Below are 16,193 nucleotides of genomic sequence, written 5' to 3'. Positions count from 1 at the left end.
TCGCTGGGTTCAATGTACATCATCAAACGCTGTGAAATCCTTTCTACTAATATGTAAATTATGCTCTTGCCACTTTTCGTGCAGGCAAGCTACGTTGGAAAAGCCTGGGCATTGCACCTTGGCTGGATGCAAAACCAGCAATGTGCTTTTTTTCCTTTAAAAAAAATATGAGGAGATTCAAAAGAAATGGGTTTCATTTCTGTTGGGCACTGCAGTACTGCAATAACCTCTACAGTTAATATTTGTAGTGCCCATTTTCCCCAGGAGGATTTCCCCAGCTACCTACAAAAGCAATGTGGCTTTGCTAAGAAGCTAGCGCTAGCGCTGGTGCACTGGCGCAGTGCTGTCCCTCCTTCACCTCCCTCCCAGCTGTTGCTGCTAGCGACACTCTCAGTTGTCACAGAACAGTCACGTGATGGATCGGTAAGTAGGCCTACCATCAGCTAGTGATAATTAAATAGCTTTCAAGCTTAGATAGTGTATGTGGAATCGAAGGCCTTCTTTATTCGGGTGTAATGTCCAGAGTTTGGTGAGCATATTGGGGGGAATCTTTGACGATTCCTCCTTACAGAATCTTTCAAGATCCTCAAGCCTGCGTTTCTGCAGACTGTAAATCACATCACTGATTTCCGATTGAGTTCAAATATGGAGACTTAGTTAGCAATTGCCAAACAATAGTTTTGCGGTCAGTCAATAATTTATTGGTGGATATGAGGTATGCTTGGTATCACTGTCTTGCTGAACGATCCACTGCTGCCAAGCTTTGAGGAGAAAATGGAGGACACTCTGTTTGCTGGTTAAGTGAGCTGTGGTCTCATTTAGTTTGGGCTCTCGTTCAGTAATAAATAAGCGGTAGGAACCGTTACCTTGCTCTATGTGGAAGAGGATCCGGCTGGCGAGGGTGACCTTCATGATGGACTCTCCATGTCCCGTGCAGGACACCGCGCCGACGCGGTTATCCGCGTAGCCGCCACAGCCTGGTTCACCAGACACAGCCCACAGAATACAAACACGTGAATTTAACTGTGAAGTAATTCTGAGTTCAGGAAAAATGTAAAAACACCCCCTCCCATCCTTCCCCCACCCTCCTGCCAAATTCTTTCCACTGTAGAGCTGGAACCAGGTCCCCCTGGCCCCTTCTACACTCCAGGTTTTGATGGGAGAACAGAAATACATGATCAAGGAACCACAAAAAAAAGAGCAAAAGCTGTAATAACCAAAGTTTGTGAATCATAAAGCCCACTAACAGTCGATCACCATGGAAACACTGATGGCGATATTAATGCGCGAGACCTCTGGCCTTTGAAATATGAGGCGTAAGTTTTCTCTTTGATTAATCGCCCCTATGTGTCTGAAGGCTCGGCGGGATTAATCATTTAATGTGGGAAAATGAAAGCCGGGCTCGCCGTGGGAACAGCAGCGCGCGTTCTCGCGCTCGCTGGTCAGCTCTAGCCTTCTCCCGAAGATCTCCCCTGGCAGGGCGCTAGGCTCCGTTTCATTCTGCAGGGCCAGCAGTCCAACAGAAACACGCACGTTCCACCGGCTCTTTTCTCCAGCTTTAATTACCCCCGGAAACTGCTACAAAGGATTCCAGCGGTACGGCTGTCAAAAGATGTGGTTGGTGCCTTGGGTTTTTGGCTTTAAAAACTTACCCCTCTCCCTAGTCAAACTGAAGAGCAGACTTTGGGATGGAGGTTCACAGGCACACATGTGATGCAAAGATCCACAAATCTTTAGAGTTTTATGGATGTATCATTATGACCCTAACATACACCTTAACTATAACCTTACCATTGGTGACACCCTCAGAACCCAAAGATGATCACTGGCTTGACAAGGCATGTGGATCTGTTTAAAGTTTTCATATCCTCTTTCACAAAAAAATAAATAAATAAAAGGAACAAACAGACAAGGAACCATCAACTGAACTCAGGTTTCTCTGGGGCTATGTAGTGCAGTGACACACCCCATGCATGGAACCAGTTGGCTGAGTCCACCCAGTTTTATCATGCAAGAGCGAATTCTTTTGCCAATCAGAGGCCAGCACTGTACTTCAGAGGATGGCCATTGCGTGTCTGCGCTATCCCAAACTGAATGAAGATTTTTCACTAAGGACATGCACTTCACAAATACAACTAAGCGTCGCAAACTGGAAGAAAAAACTGATTAAAGACAGATTCCCTTATACCCACCTATTATGGGCGAGTCCCCAACTCGTCCCACCATTTTGTTTCTAATTCCTCCAGTGGAAGTGGCACAGGCTACGTCGCCATGGCAATCCAGAGCAACCGCCCCAACCGTGTCATGGTCCCTTAAAAAAAATAATAATAATAATTCAGAAAAATAATTTTCTTTACCAAAGCAATTCTTGCATTAGAGATTCTGTTCAGAATACTAAAATTCAGTGTTGTGGATTTGAGTCACATGACTTCTACTCAAGTGTGACTCGAGGCACTAATTTAAACAAAATGGCAGAGTGAAATTATAGTTCATGTTCCTGAATCCTGTTCCCAGCCTGTGAACTGTGTGCTGCCAGTCTGTGGAATGAACACAGAAAAAATTAATTAATCAATTCTCTAGCCGTGTTTGCTGCTAAGAAAATGCTATTTTTAAAATCGTTGTTAACAGTGTTGTTTACAGTGACAGCTGGGTTAATAGCCTACCCATAGGTTTTATTATTGGGTACAGTCACAAAGCTCCAAACGTAGACATAGATTTATATCATAAATGAATAAATGTCTATGGTGTCCTGGTCATCATAACACAGAGCCTCAGAGTGAGATTCAAAAGTGTCTTTTGATTAATTTTGCTTTTAAACAAGATATTAAAATGAGGTGTAGAGCAGGGATACTAAAAATCTGGCTTTGAAGGTCAGGAGCACTGCAGGTTTTCTCTACTGTCTGATAATACATAATCCAATAATGTCAGAGCACCACAGTGTCTGCAGGTATCTGGCCTGACCATGCACTACATAACCTGATTTCACACAAATTATTTCACCTCCTTGGTTCAGGAAGTGAGCTCATTAGTGAAATCAGGTGGTGTGGCGCACGGCTGGAACAAATGCCTGTGGTGGCAGTGTAGTATAATGGCTAAGGAGTTGGTCTCGTAACCTAAAGGTCGCAGGTTCGATTCCCCGGTAGGACACTGCCGCTGTACCCTTGAGCAAAGTACTTAACTTACTCCAGTATATATCCAGCTGTATAACTGGATACAATGTAAGTCGCTCTGGATAAGAGGGTCTGCTAAATTTCTGTAAAACTAAACTAAGCCTGTGGCCCTCAGGACTTGCAGGTCTGCAGCCCTGGTGTAGATTAGGTGAACTACATGAAAACATACCACACAATACATTCAATCAAGAGCTCCACACACAACTCTAAAGCAAATATGAAGTAGTTTTGGAAAGAAAATGAACTTATTGAGACTTGATGACTTTCAAATTATGAACTTGGGATTTTGGGATTGTTTACTTGGGACTTGACGTGAGATTTGAGAATAGCTCATGACTTTCAAAATTATGACTCGGTCCCACCTCTTGCTAAAATTGACGCACAAGGAGAAGGTGAGGAAAGTTTCCGAGTGTTGACTCCGAGAAAACCGAAGAGGTGACGATCTCACCTAGTGCCTACCCCTGCCAGCCTCGCACACATTCCAGCTAATGTGCTCCAACATTTCCCTGAGCCACAGAAAGAGGAAACACACCGATTGCTCATTTGAATTACCTTGTGTCCACGTAGGATAATATAATATTTCAAACACAGGCCCTGCAAACTGTACATCATATTAAAATAGAACATCCACTAAATAAATAAATTTTTAAAAACATCTCAAACTGTAGATATAACGACACTAATGATATAACATACCTCATTTATTCCCCCTTCAAAAGTGCTTACATTTTTTGTAAAGTCATTTTTTAAATAGCTAGACTAAAGTTACGAGGAAGGCTGTGTTGTTCCAGACATAGAGATCAAGGTAAGATAAGTGCACCTCATAGATTGTATATATATAGCATTCAGCTCTCAAAATTATTGCTTACGTGTAATTCAGCGAATTATCATTCATCTAATGTTAAAATAGGACGTACAGTGTAATTCGTAAAGGTGGATACTCTTCAATGCAGTAACATGCATACTACCTGATATTCCCCATGGATCGGTCTCTCCCTGCACTTGGAACTGTACTTCCCTCTAGGGTTTTCAACACGCTTGTTCCTGGTTATGGTTATACACTTTGTTGTATGTCGCTCTGGATAAGAGCGTCTGCCAAATGCCTGTAATGTAATGTAATGTAATTTACAGGTATAACTGTTATACATGGATTCCTGAGGCAATCATATACATGTGACTAGCACGTGCTTGTGTCATGTTTGTGCATCGTTTTCTGCTGACGCGTTGCATTCGATAGTGTTTAAGAACTGAAAGGCGAGCGTAATCTCCCTTTACCGCAGATGCTCCTATACAGGCCGCACGCTACAGACTCCTGGTGAGTTCGGAAGCGATGACAGCTTTGTTCAAAATAAAAGCTGCTTGCCCCTTCAACAGAAGCTCTAAATTACCACAGCGCGCCAGGGGTCAGAAATCCTCAGCTCCCGCTGCTGCCGTCTATTCTCAGTTTTCTTGATACGCTTCCCCGGCCTCTCTCTCAGTTTTTCATACAAATGGGCGCAAGCAATTTGGGCGCTGACAAGAAAACTGGGAGCGGTGTCAGGGAGGGCATTGGCTAATGGGGACACTTCCTGAAAAAGCCCTACCCTGAAACTGTTCCGCAAATGCCCAATCATCATCTGTGTGTAGAAAAATGGAGAGGTGTGTGTTTGTGTGTGTGCGTGTGTGTGTGAGTGAGTGTGTTAGTGAGTGTGTTAGTGAGTGAGCGTTTGTGTATGTGTGTGTGTGTTTGCGTGCGTGTGAGCATGTGTGTGTGTGTGTGTGTGTACGTGTGTGCGTGTGTCTGTGTGTGTGTATATGTTTGTCCACCCATGTATATCCAGAGCTGTCTCTGAAAGGTCAGCAGCCAGACCAGGCTGTGTGGAAACTGTTAGCGCTAAAAGCTAGCGCCATCCCTCAGGATCAGTGACATGCTTCAGCCTCGACTGAGTCGTAAGGGAGAAGATACACATTACAGCACAAATTTCAGGGTGCACACTCAAACACATTTTCCTTCAGCATCCAAACACTCAGCTAACCAGCAAACAAGCAACCTTTTCCCCATTCCAGCCAAACTACACTTTCACTAACAATAAAAAACAAGTTCACTTTCAAAAAACTATACTCCTAGCCCTGCCAAAAAAACTGAAATAATTATAGTTCACTTCCAAATGTCTCAGGGTTACAGGTCTCTTGTATGAGTGCAGACAATTAAAACTCACAATTTATTTGTTCGGGAATGAACAAATTGACAGCCAAGACAGTTTCACTGCGCTAGAAATGGAAGATCAATTGTTCAGAGTTCTGACGGGTGCACAGTGCACATCGATAGCAAGAATGACAGAATGCTCTATTAAAAAAAACAAAAAACATTTGGTGCCCAACAGGGGCCCGAGCTTGTCCGATTCCCACCCCAATTTGGCACAGACAATGATCTGTGACCACAGCCTCATTGGTGTGCAAGGCTCCCTGCAGATTTGGGGGTGTGTACACATCTGTAGTTTTGCTCTGAAACTCTGTTGCCAGCTGCACGGCACAGACTGCAGCTGAGCTTGCACAGAGTGGAGTCGGAGGAAGACCTTTCACATGCGGCTTTCACATGCCGAGCAGCAGGGGTCGCTGGAGAGCGGGGCCCGTCCACGCACCTCAGCGTGATGCCTTACCCGAATAGTTTCTGTCTCTTCTTACCTTTGGCTTCTAATTCATCTTTTTTTGTCTCTTTGAATAAATAAATAACTCAATTAATAAATAATATACAAGAGAAAAAAACAAGAACAAAAGAACATGACAGTGCTCCAGTGAAGAATCAAATTATAGGTTTGGTGCCTCCGTTAAAGCAAATGCAGCCTGTGATGAGCATACCTTAATTAAAACCCACAATATCTCTCCTTTTCTGTTTCAGAATTTTGTCTGAACACGACTGTCTTCACCAACAGGCTTGTTTTGTTACAGATGGTCTTGGAAACACGCATACCTGTGCATCTACTAATAGAAATATCAATATCTCAAAATGTAAAAAAATAAATAAATAATAAATCACATCTGTTTACTTTTTATTTACCCTCTTTTCTGTTCAATCGGCTGAATAACAGATCTGAAGCAAATGCTTTGAAAGTTGCTTCACGTCATGTGAATTCTATAAACTTCAGGTTGGCACAGCTGGGGAGTTTGGTCTTGAGCTGCAGCAGACTTATAAAAGCTACATATGGCATTGCTGTTAAATCCCATTCTCCTCCCAATGGATCTCACTATCTCAGGCATTCAGTTTGATGTTTCACTGTATAAACAGAATTCTTTCCTGCAGTTTTATTGTCACGAGTCTTTCTTCAGTCATATTGTAATACATACACTGGTAGCATGAGTGACTTACAGTAGCATAACATACACTTTCATCGAGACACAGAGAACATGGGTACTATCAATCCCTACATGCACCTGGAATTTCTGGCAAAATCGCTCAATCACAGAGCAACAGATCTTAACAGACATTCACAATGAACGCCTATGATTGCATTTTTATTCTCCCCCCGGTATCTCTTACAGCATGTTCAACCGTATACCTCCACACTTTAGACACTGCGGCCAGCCATTCCGTGTGCCAAAGAAGGGCAGTATTGTGGCTCCCCTTTATGTGAATGCTGTGACCTGTTGCTACTTCTAAGACATACTCCAGAAAGATAAGCCGGAACTCCAGCCCCTGAGGTATGCATACGGGGTCAACGGTGCCAAACCTTTTTTTAGTTCATTCTGGTCAGTGCACAGATTCTCAAAGCGTACAGTATGTGTTGGTGCTGTTAAAGGTGAGGTCGAGCGTGTTTATAATCATTAAGGTGAATAAAGAAAAACCACTGCATGATGCAGGGATGAGTGTCTTGACTGGTCCTCACAATGACCTTACTAGCACATCCAATCTTTCAAACCTGTTTGAGAATGTCAGGCAGACACAGTTACAGAAACAAACACACACACACACACACACACACACACACACACAAAATCAGGTTTAAGTCTGTGTTTGACACTTTTGAGACCAAAGTATAGCATCAAACAAAATAACCTGAAATCTTTGGAAGCTCAGATCTATAGGACTGTATTATATTTAGCCATGTTGGCAATATAAATATTTTCACATATTATTTAGCCATTATGCCTCAGAATCAAACCGATTAGCTTGAATTACACTTTGTCCATATGAGCTAATTTTACCTCTGCACTGTAGAATGTTACTACGGTTACACTCCCGGGCAGGCTAAATTATTAGACATCAACAAATATGCTCCGCGATTTAAAAAAAAGTAATTTAAACTGCGGCGCAATAAAACAAAACCGTGAGCAATGCATTTACAGTGCCACAGGAAAAGGCCACAGTTCAAGGGCACAGAAAAAATAAAAATAACGTGCAAATTAATCTTTCGGTGAACCAGGCTGGTGACGAACCCCTCAACGGGAATGCTAGTCTGCACCAGTTGGGGTACAATCTCCTGTCAGGTTTTCAAGGGGATACATCAATCACGTTTGACAGGCAGTTGATTGCTCTATTAAATCACTACAGAGGGGTTTGATTTGGCTCATCAACTCGGGTGAAAACAAAATTCAAAAAGGTGTTCGACGATGAGCTGTATTTCAGAAACTTTTATTTTTTTAATTGACGTCTTCGGCGGTAAATCCTTAAATATTTCTAAAATGATCTAACGGAGCGCGTGGCCTTTAGGATTTCCAAGAAATGTGATTTATTGCTCCCTCGCAAACTTTTTCAGTCTGTCATGGAAGTTTGAGATGAAGAAAGTATGGAAATTCTCCTCTTATTGTGAACTGTAAGACATTTTGAAAGTGAGTGACTATGTCTACCTTTGGTGATTGATTAAATAAAATGGCCACTGCTGCCATAACACATTTTATATACATTTATTTTACATAGCTGATTCCAAACAGGTTTCATTGTATGTATGTATGTATGTATGTATGTACCACTTATTGTAAAGCGTCTTTGAGTTCATGAAAAGCGCTATATAAAATAAATGTATTATTATTATTATTATTCAAATGAAACCAATGAAAAAATGCATCCTTGTAGTTTGTCAGTAAAGCTTAGATGCGCTCACAATGTAAACAGTGCAGTCTCTGAGGACAACAGCAATTAACAAGCAGCCGTGATAAGATGTATGTACAACGTCGCAGGTGCCGGGAGTCGCCAGGGAGAGCCAATCAAAAGCAATAGCGAGCTTTTAGCGTGCAGGTGAGGAGGCGCAATGCAAACACATCTTTGACAGCGTTCGACTAATGGGGTATGGTGACACCGCTAATTATGGCTAGCGTTACGGTCAGTAACAGCTGCAGCCGCAGAAAACCCGACAAACGCCAGGGTATCACGACAGCACAGCGGACCCTGGGGAGGGAAGCCTTGGTTTGACCAGGTTTACTCTGACCTGCACAGGCTAAACCCCCCCAACCCCTCCACACAGACACACATGCACTCACACGCACATGCACATACACATAAGTACACACACACATACACACATATGGAGGCATACACATTAACGCACGCACACACACAAGCACACACACACACACGCGCACGCGCGCACACACACACATAAGCGCACACATACACACACACACGTATGGATGCATACACATTAATGCACACACACACACACTGACACACACTGACACACACACCCACACACACACACACGCGCGCACGCACACACACACAAATGTCAATAAATATAATCATGTTACATGCAGCTTGGTGTAATGATGATACCAGTACATTCTGTTCAGTTGGAGCATACTGACAATAGATGTAATAGCTACATGGTAATTTTAATAGAATTCTCCACAGTCCTTGGTAAAATAAAAGGCTTATTTTTATATGAAAACACCAGAACATCATCTGTTCAGATAGCTGCTGTACATAAACAGAATTGTAAAGAAATAATAGTGTGATATGGCTCTAAAGGTTTGTGTTAGCAAAATGACTGACATTTAGTGTACCACAGTTTCTTGCAAACTTTAAGAAGGTACACAGAGGCAGTATGAATTATTTCCATGTATCTGAGATATATGCACTGAACAAGCAATCTATTCTTTTCCGTTCTAGGTTCTAGGTTTCATAACTTGAAGCTCAACAACCATGACAAGTAGCCATTATTTTTACAACATTTACTAAAGCTTCAAACTTTTCTGAGACTTTCAATAAGACATTTTTCAAAAAATGTAATCCATTATTTTAATCCAAAAATAAAAAACAGTTTGAGGAGGGAGGGGTAATAAATGCACATTGATCCACAGTCAGGACAGGCAGAACTGTGAAGCTGCACAAGGGGCACACACATCATTGCATTTTTATTGCAGCTGATTTCCACAGACATAAAAACAACGCAGAGCCTGAAACCCTCAGATGGACAATTCCTTTAAATTTCTTTTGGAAATCAAAACTTTCTTGTCTGAACTGGTTTAAATTCAAAAGAAGGAGAGAACAAAGGGAGGACTGGGGCCCCAGACAGGGGGCCCCAGAGGGGACCCTGGCTCCACGTTCCACGGCTGACTCTGCGGGTGACGGGGCTGGGGGGGAGGAGCCAGCTGGGCAGGAGCGACGGCCTATCGTAAGCGTGAATGTGTGAATGAACGCGGACCCCGCCATGCGAGCTTGCGCCTGTACTCTCCTGGGCAGCTCTGCGAAAATGAATTGCCCCCGAAAGCGTCTCTCACCCATTCTCCCTCTCTCAGCAAGAAAGATACAGCAGCAGGAAAACAATGCAGTGACATCCTGCTCTGGGCACAATAGCAGCAGATTAGCTCATTATGCTGCATAGCAAAAAAATAATAATAATTTTTGAGCCAGCATATCTTTTTATTTTTAATTTTTGATTTTTTCCCCGTTTTTTCTATTGTGTTGGTTTACTTTCCATCTTTGATTATTGTGTATGACTAGATTTGTATGTCTCCTTTTTTACTGTTAAATAAAGGATAACCAAAGGTCTCTCTCTCTCTCTCTCTCTCTCTCTCTCTCTCTCTCTGGTGGGAATGCAACAAGCATCCAATTATAAAACATTATTCTGTTCAGAGGTTCCTAATAACAAAGGGTCAGAGACTGAGAGAGATAATGTGTTTGAGATAATGTGTCTCTGCCATGAGTCACTTACACACAGCACATTTATATTAAATGTATATTATATTAAATCAATCAAGCACAGAAAGCCGCGCATTTCCTAAGTTTCAGTACAAAGCCAAAACCCAGTCCTTTGTGCATCACACAGCTGGGATTAGGACTGGGATCCTGTTAAAATTAAAACTATGGGGAGACTGGTTTGTTCTAACACACACTGCAGGATTGAGCAACTCAAGCGTAGTCATTGCTGTCCATGAAGAACTGCAGGGAGTAGGTAGGCCAGTTATAGCTTGACGATGTTTATCGCTCAGCCTCTGTTTCGAAAACAACTGAATAACTGGCAGGCTAGCTATCCTCCCCCCCCCAAAAAAATAAAAAAATAAAAAAATAAAATAAAAAAATAAATAAATAAAGATTCCATACTTTATCATGGTTCAGTTAACGCAGGAGGAGATGAAAGAGAGAGAAGTCTGTTGGGCGCAGGGCCACGGCTAAGTGAAGCGCACCATCACTCTTTTATCTTTTTTAGCAGAAGCGAGGCGACTCTGCTCTTCTTGCAGTTTCCCCGCTCTCCCCTCCCCCTCCCTCCCGCTGACTCTGAGGGCACGAGCTGCTTCATGTTCCTGCGCATCATTTCAGTTTGGAAACGAGACGCAGCGCTTTTCTCTCCGTCGTCTCCCCGCTCCCCGCTCCCCGCTCCCCGCTCCTCGGCTCTTGTTTACGCTGAGAGCTTAGCGCCTCCCGAAGCTGACGGAGCGCTTTCTCGCCGCGATCCCGGCGTTCCTGGCGTTCCCGGCGTTCCACGGACGCCCTCGGCGGGGGATCCGGCGGCGCAGCGGGACTGCCGCGAAACGGGGGGGGGGTGGGGGGTGGGGGGCGGGGGCTCACAGAAACGCGGCGCCGCGTCTGTCAGATCGTTCATCAAAAGGGCCGACGCCACGGTCTCGCTACGCTAGCACGGACCGCTTCCCCTCGCACCCCGCCGGGGCGTCATGTCCGCCCTCCCCGCGATGCGCCCCCCCGCCCGCCCCCCCGCCGCGGCCGTCTCTGGCAGAGTTCCTTAGACGCAATTTGGGGCGGGCTGTTGCTCCGTTTGGTGCCGTGGTGAGAGTGAAATAAATGGAATCCAGTTTCTTAGTTGGACCTAATTCAAGCAGACATGTTTGAAGGTTAACTCTCGTTAGGACGGACAGCAGTGAATTGCAGTTAAGTTTGATGGACGCACTGGGAAAAATAAAACGAGTCTAAGAAGCCTTAAAAAAAGAAGCTTTCGTACCACTATAAGAACACTCACACAAACGCTTTTAATCACTCCTTCACTGAGTGCACACAGAAAAAAACAAACTGAAAAAAGGAAATCTTTTTTTTAAATGATTAAAATTTTGTTAACAAATATGGTGTGTCACAAAAATGACACAGTTCAGCCACTACATTTTAAAATTCAGCAGACTTCCTACTTCCTGAGCCATGAAAAAGAACAAGGGAACATCTCTATTCCCAACCTGGTCCCAGTCCCAGCTGAGAAGCCCTCGGCATCCCTATACCGACGCAGAGGGAGTCCTTCAGCATCAATCCTGGACACTCCAGGTGTCCCCAGAGACTATCCCCAACAGAAGCCCACAGCGTCTTTATGCCGAAGGGAGACATGTTATATCGACAACAAGGGTAAAAGGGAATAGTGCATCTTGACAGACAATAACATACCCCCTCCCTCGAAATCAGACCAGGGGGGTTAACCAGAACCAAAGTTGGACCGGTGAGCATTCAAAACTATAACTAAATTTCTAAAAATTTCTACCGTCTATTACTCTATGTGGACATTAAATTGTCCGGCTGGGACCACAGACCGGACATGCACAAATATTTTGAAAATGGGACATTGTGGTCGAAAACCAGACATCTGGCAACCCTTAATTATTATATACAGTAGTATAGCCCGTTATTGAGACTACTGCCAGAAAGGATTTATACGGGCAGATGCTGAACCGTTTTATAAATAGTTTCCATTGTTAGCACCTTGAAACTCCCAACCGTGTTTGAATACCGCGTCCTCATTGTGTTTACCCGTGCAGAATGCCCATTGGAAACTGTAAGCTCGCTCCCTTTTTAGCTCCTACCAGCCGAGCCGCAGTAGCTACCGAACCGGAGGCTCGTACACACAACACAGCTGCTGCAGGCACAGAGGGGGTGACGCTGATGTCGCGGCAGCCTGAGTCACACTCTACCATCGGCTGCGCCTTTCACCGACACGGTGCGACAGTTTGGGAATGGCTCCTGTGATGGCCTTCCCACGGCTACGTCTGCAGATTATTCCCTGCCTAAGAAAATGCTGAAAAAGCTTAACGTGCTAGTTATTTAAAAAGGACACTTCGGTGGGCTAATTCTAATTCTCAATGTTCTGTGAAGGAACGGATTTTTCCAGTTGCAGGTGTGAAATTATCCAGCCACAGTGCTATATTCATGGCGCTAAGGAATAATGGGCCTGCTGGAGCTGTATATCTCCTGGCTGTTACCGTTAACCTCTGTTCCTAATGTGCTGTCAGATCAGCGTTTACTTCTAATTTAGCGACCAGGAACCCTCGACACCTTTTTTTCCCCCGGCTTAAAGCAGCTCTTCCCTGCCGTGCGAGGGATGCCCTTTTCCGGAGAGCTGTCTGTTCTGATCTAAACAGTTTTACAGTACCCCGTGCAGCCAAAGTGAAGATCGACGAGGAGAATCAACCCGATAGAATCAATCACCCTACGCCCTACGCCCTACGCCCTACACCCTACACCCTATGCCCTACACCCTACGCCCTACACTGAGGCAAAATCAATTAAAATGAACTGGAAAAAAGTCTGAAGTCTGAATAAAAGAGAAAAACCCAGAGAGAGAAAGTGGCCATGTGGCCAATTGAAATGCATTGTTACCCTGATGACAGTAATGAATAAAGGACAACAGGACTGCTAAGCTAACAAATCAAATGTCATTATGCTGAGCTGGGCCAGCATGCCACAGGAAGAGGGTTATTTGTACAGTAAAATACAGTAAAATACAGTAAAATACCGTAAAATGCAGTAAAATACAATAAGGGCAACACAACGCTGCGGTTCATTGCAACTGCAGGCCTGACAAGGCAAGCCAAGCTAATTCAGCTCTGCCCAGGGCTTTCAGTACACAGTGAAAAGCACAGCGATCACATTCCTATCACTGGCATCCCCAGAGAGCCTGTTAATTACTGCATGATTAATGAACCAGCTAGACCCTTTCAGAGACAATCCAGCTATCAAATTAATCCCATAAGCATTCTGAACCCAATATCTCACACGCAAGAGATTTTTAGACAAAAGAAATATACAGTTCTGTACCGCCAATATTTTTTTTTTACCTTACTGAAACATGTCATGCATATTTGCACAAGGACAAAAGCATAAATATGGGAAATAATTCCAACCGGGGAAATGACATTCTATATTTCAGAAAAAGGATTTATAAATATACTGTTCAGCTGAGGCAAATTCCAAAAATGTATGAAAAGTTATGTTTAAAACCCACACACACACACACACATATATATACATTTTTTTTAACCTGCTGTTGAGTTACTATATGAATGCTATCATGAGAAGTAAGCGAGAACTGCAGCAGTTTGCTAGATGATACACTATGACACGTTTTCTCATTTCAAAATCCTTCAGATTAAGCAGTCTTCACAGCAAGGATTTCCAGTCAGTAGTATTAGTAGTAGTCACATCAGCACCGTCTTTATAAGATGTTAGTAACAGTGTTATAAACAGTGTAATAAAGGCTTTGCTATCAATACAGTAATACTTTCTGTTCATTTTTACCTCCCAATATCCCCCCCTGTGTGGAATGCAAAACTGCAATCGCAGGCATGTACGCAGTAAAATACCCAGCTTCAATTTAACTTTAACAGTGTTAATTCAACACTTAACAGCTAACATTTGGTCCCAATGGGGACCGAAGAGTTGAATTAGCCCTGTTAGAGTTGAGTTACCACTGGACATTTTACTGTGTACCATTATTGCAGTGTGTTCTGCAGTTTCATAAGGGGGGGTGCTGTGACAGACCCCTAAAGCTGCCTGTCTCCCCCACGGAGGACCGCGCAGCCAAGTAGCACGTAGCGGTGTGGGGCGTAGCGGGACGGCGGCCGAATTGGACGACGGCGATCTTACCAGCGCGAGTTGAAGAGGCTCTTCACCCCGAGGGAGTACTGCTGGTGCCGCTCCCACTCCTCCCTCTCGTGCTCCGTCACCAGGGCGTCGCTGGGCACGGTGGCCACGCCCACGCTGTCGGCGAACAGGTTGGCGCCTCTGTCCGTCAGCATGACGTGGTCCGTCTGACTCCGCCCCGTTTCAGACGGAGGCGGGAAAAAGGCACGGAAACAGAGGAGCTCAGTTACTCCACCACAGACAGCCAAACGATTCTTCTTCTTTTCTTTAAAAGGGTAGAGGGACAATCCACCTTCCTTTCGCACAAAACAGGTTGTGTTTTTTTTTTTATAATGAAAAGTAAAAATCTCACCAACTTATTTCACCTTCTGTCTACTTGCCCCCCTCACCAGTATCGGCAAGGCATCTGCAGTCAATTCTCTTAACAAATTCACTGTTTTCAGCCATGAATACCTGCTCATTACTCTTTCAGCAGATAAAGGGGATGAATAGCGATCAGGCCGTCTGTTGTACACTATGCAAATTGCACTGCACCCAAGTGGCATAAAACAGCCAGCCTTCCCACCTGCAGTGTTTAAGATACGGGCAGTGGTTTCTGAATAGCGGGGGGAAAACGGACAGAGCGCAACTTATCGAGCTTTCGGTTACATGCTGAAGCACCATCGATCGCATGATCAATCGGACGGCCCAGATAAGCCCGTACACGTCAGAGCAACAATGAGAGAGGAGCCGGCTGAAGGTGAAACAGAGTTCACATTGACCTGGAGGAGAGTGTGCGCGTGTGTGTGGGTGTGTGTCCGTGCGTGCGTGTGTGTATGTGCATGTGTGTGCGTGTGTGCGCGTGTTTGTGTGTGTGTGTGTGGGTGTGGGTGTGTGTGTGTACGTGTGCGTGCATGTATGTGTGTGTGCGTGTTTGCGTGTGTGTGTGTGTGTGTTTGCGTGTAGGTCTGTGTGTGTGTGCGTGTACGCGCATGTGTGTGCGTGCACGTGTGTGTATGTGTGTGTGTGGGTGGGCATGCGTGCATGTGTGTGTGCGTGTGCGTGTGTGTGCATGTGTGTGTGTGTGTGTGCGTGTGTATGTGGGTACGCGCATGTGTGTGCGTGCACGTGTGTGTATGTGTGTGTGTGGGTGGGCATGAGTGCATGTGTGTGTGTGCGTGTGTGTGTGCATGTGTGTGTGCGTGTGTGTGTACGCGCATGTGTGTGCGTGCACGTGTGTGTGTGTGTGTGTGTGTTCTCCTGGTCTCCTGAGAGAGAGAGATTACACAAAAGGCCGACGCTAGACAAGGCCGGTGAAGCCCCAGGGCCATCCATTATGTAGGGAGCCCCAGACGTCACCCCCGAGGCGGAGGGATTAGGGCTTTGTTATGTAGCATCACGGCCCCTTTCAGCGCAGCGACGAGCGCGCCGCGAGACCCTGACACGCCGCCGCGACCCGCCCGTTATGAATGGAAGCTCGATCCACACCGCCTCGGTCACACCTGCAGTTAAATCCATATCTGCGGCGCAAATTCCCTCATTCACACACGGTTCAGACCTTCCCCCGACACTAAACAAGGGAAGCGGTCGGTCTTCAACTCGCCCGAGTGCAGTTCTGCCCCTTTCCATCCAATATTTATCAGCCCTCCTTTCGGCTGGTCGCCAGCTCTCCTCCTCTCATAGTAATGCTGGGCCATGTGAATTTTCCTTAGAGAGAGAATGCACTTAGGATGGCACAAAGACACACACACACACACACACACATACACACACACACA

General features: G+C 44.8%; 1 protein-coding gene across 1 annotated transcript in view; it reads right to left on the bottom strand.

Moving 5' to 3' along the window:
• The window catches only part of si:dkey-103j14.5 (isoaspartyl peptidase/L-asparaginase), a 49,673-nt gene that overhangs the window by 13,418 nt on the left and 20,062 nt on the right, over window positions 1-16,193 (bottom strand). The window contains exons 4-6 of the mRNA XM_035399559.1: window positions 14,440-14,603; window positions 2,193-2,311; window positions 867-977 (exon numbers count right to left, since the gene is read on the bottom strand). Of these exons, the coding sequence (XP_035255450.1) occupies window positions 867-977; window positions 2,193-2,311; window positions 14,440-14,603 (394 nt within the window). The remainder of the gene's footprint in view (window positions 1-866; window positions 978-2,192; window positions 2,312-14,439; window positions 14,604-16,193) is intronic.

The sequence above is a fragment of the Anguilla anguilla genome, chromosome 18, assembly GCF_013347855.1.
Source record: "Anguilla anguilla isolate fAngAng1 chromosome 18, fAngAng1.pri, whole genome shotgun sequence".
NCBI lineage: Eukaryota > Metazoa > Chordata > Actinopteri > Anguilliformes > Anguillidae > Anguilla > Anguilla anguilla.
The sequence above is the reverse complement of the archived record's forward strand: the minus strand, read 5'-3'. Positions and strand labels throughout refer to the sequence as shown.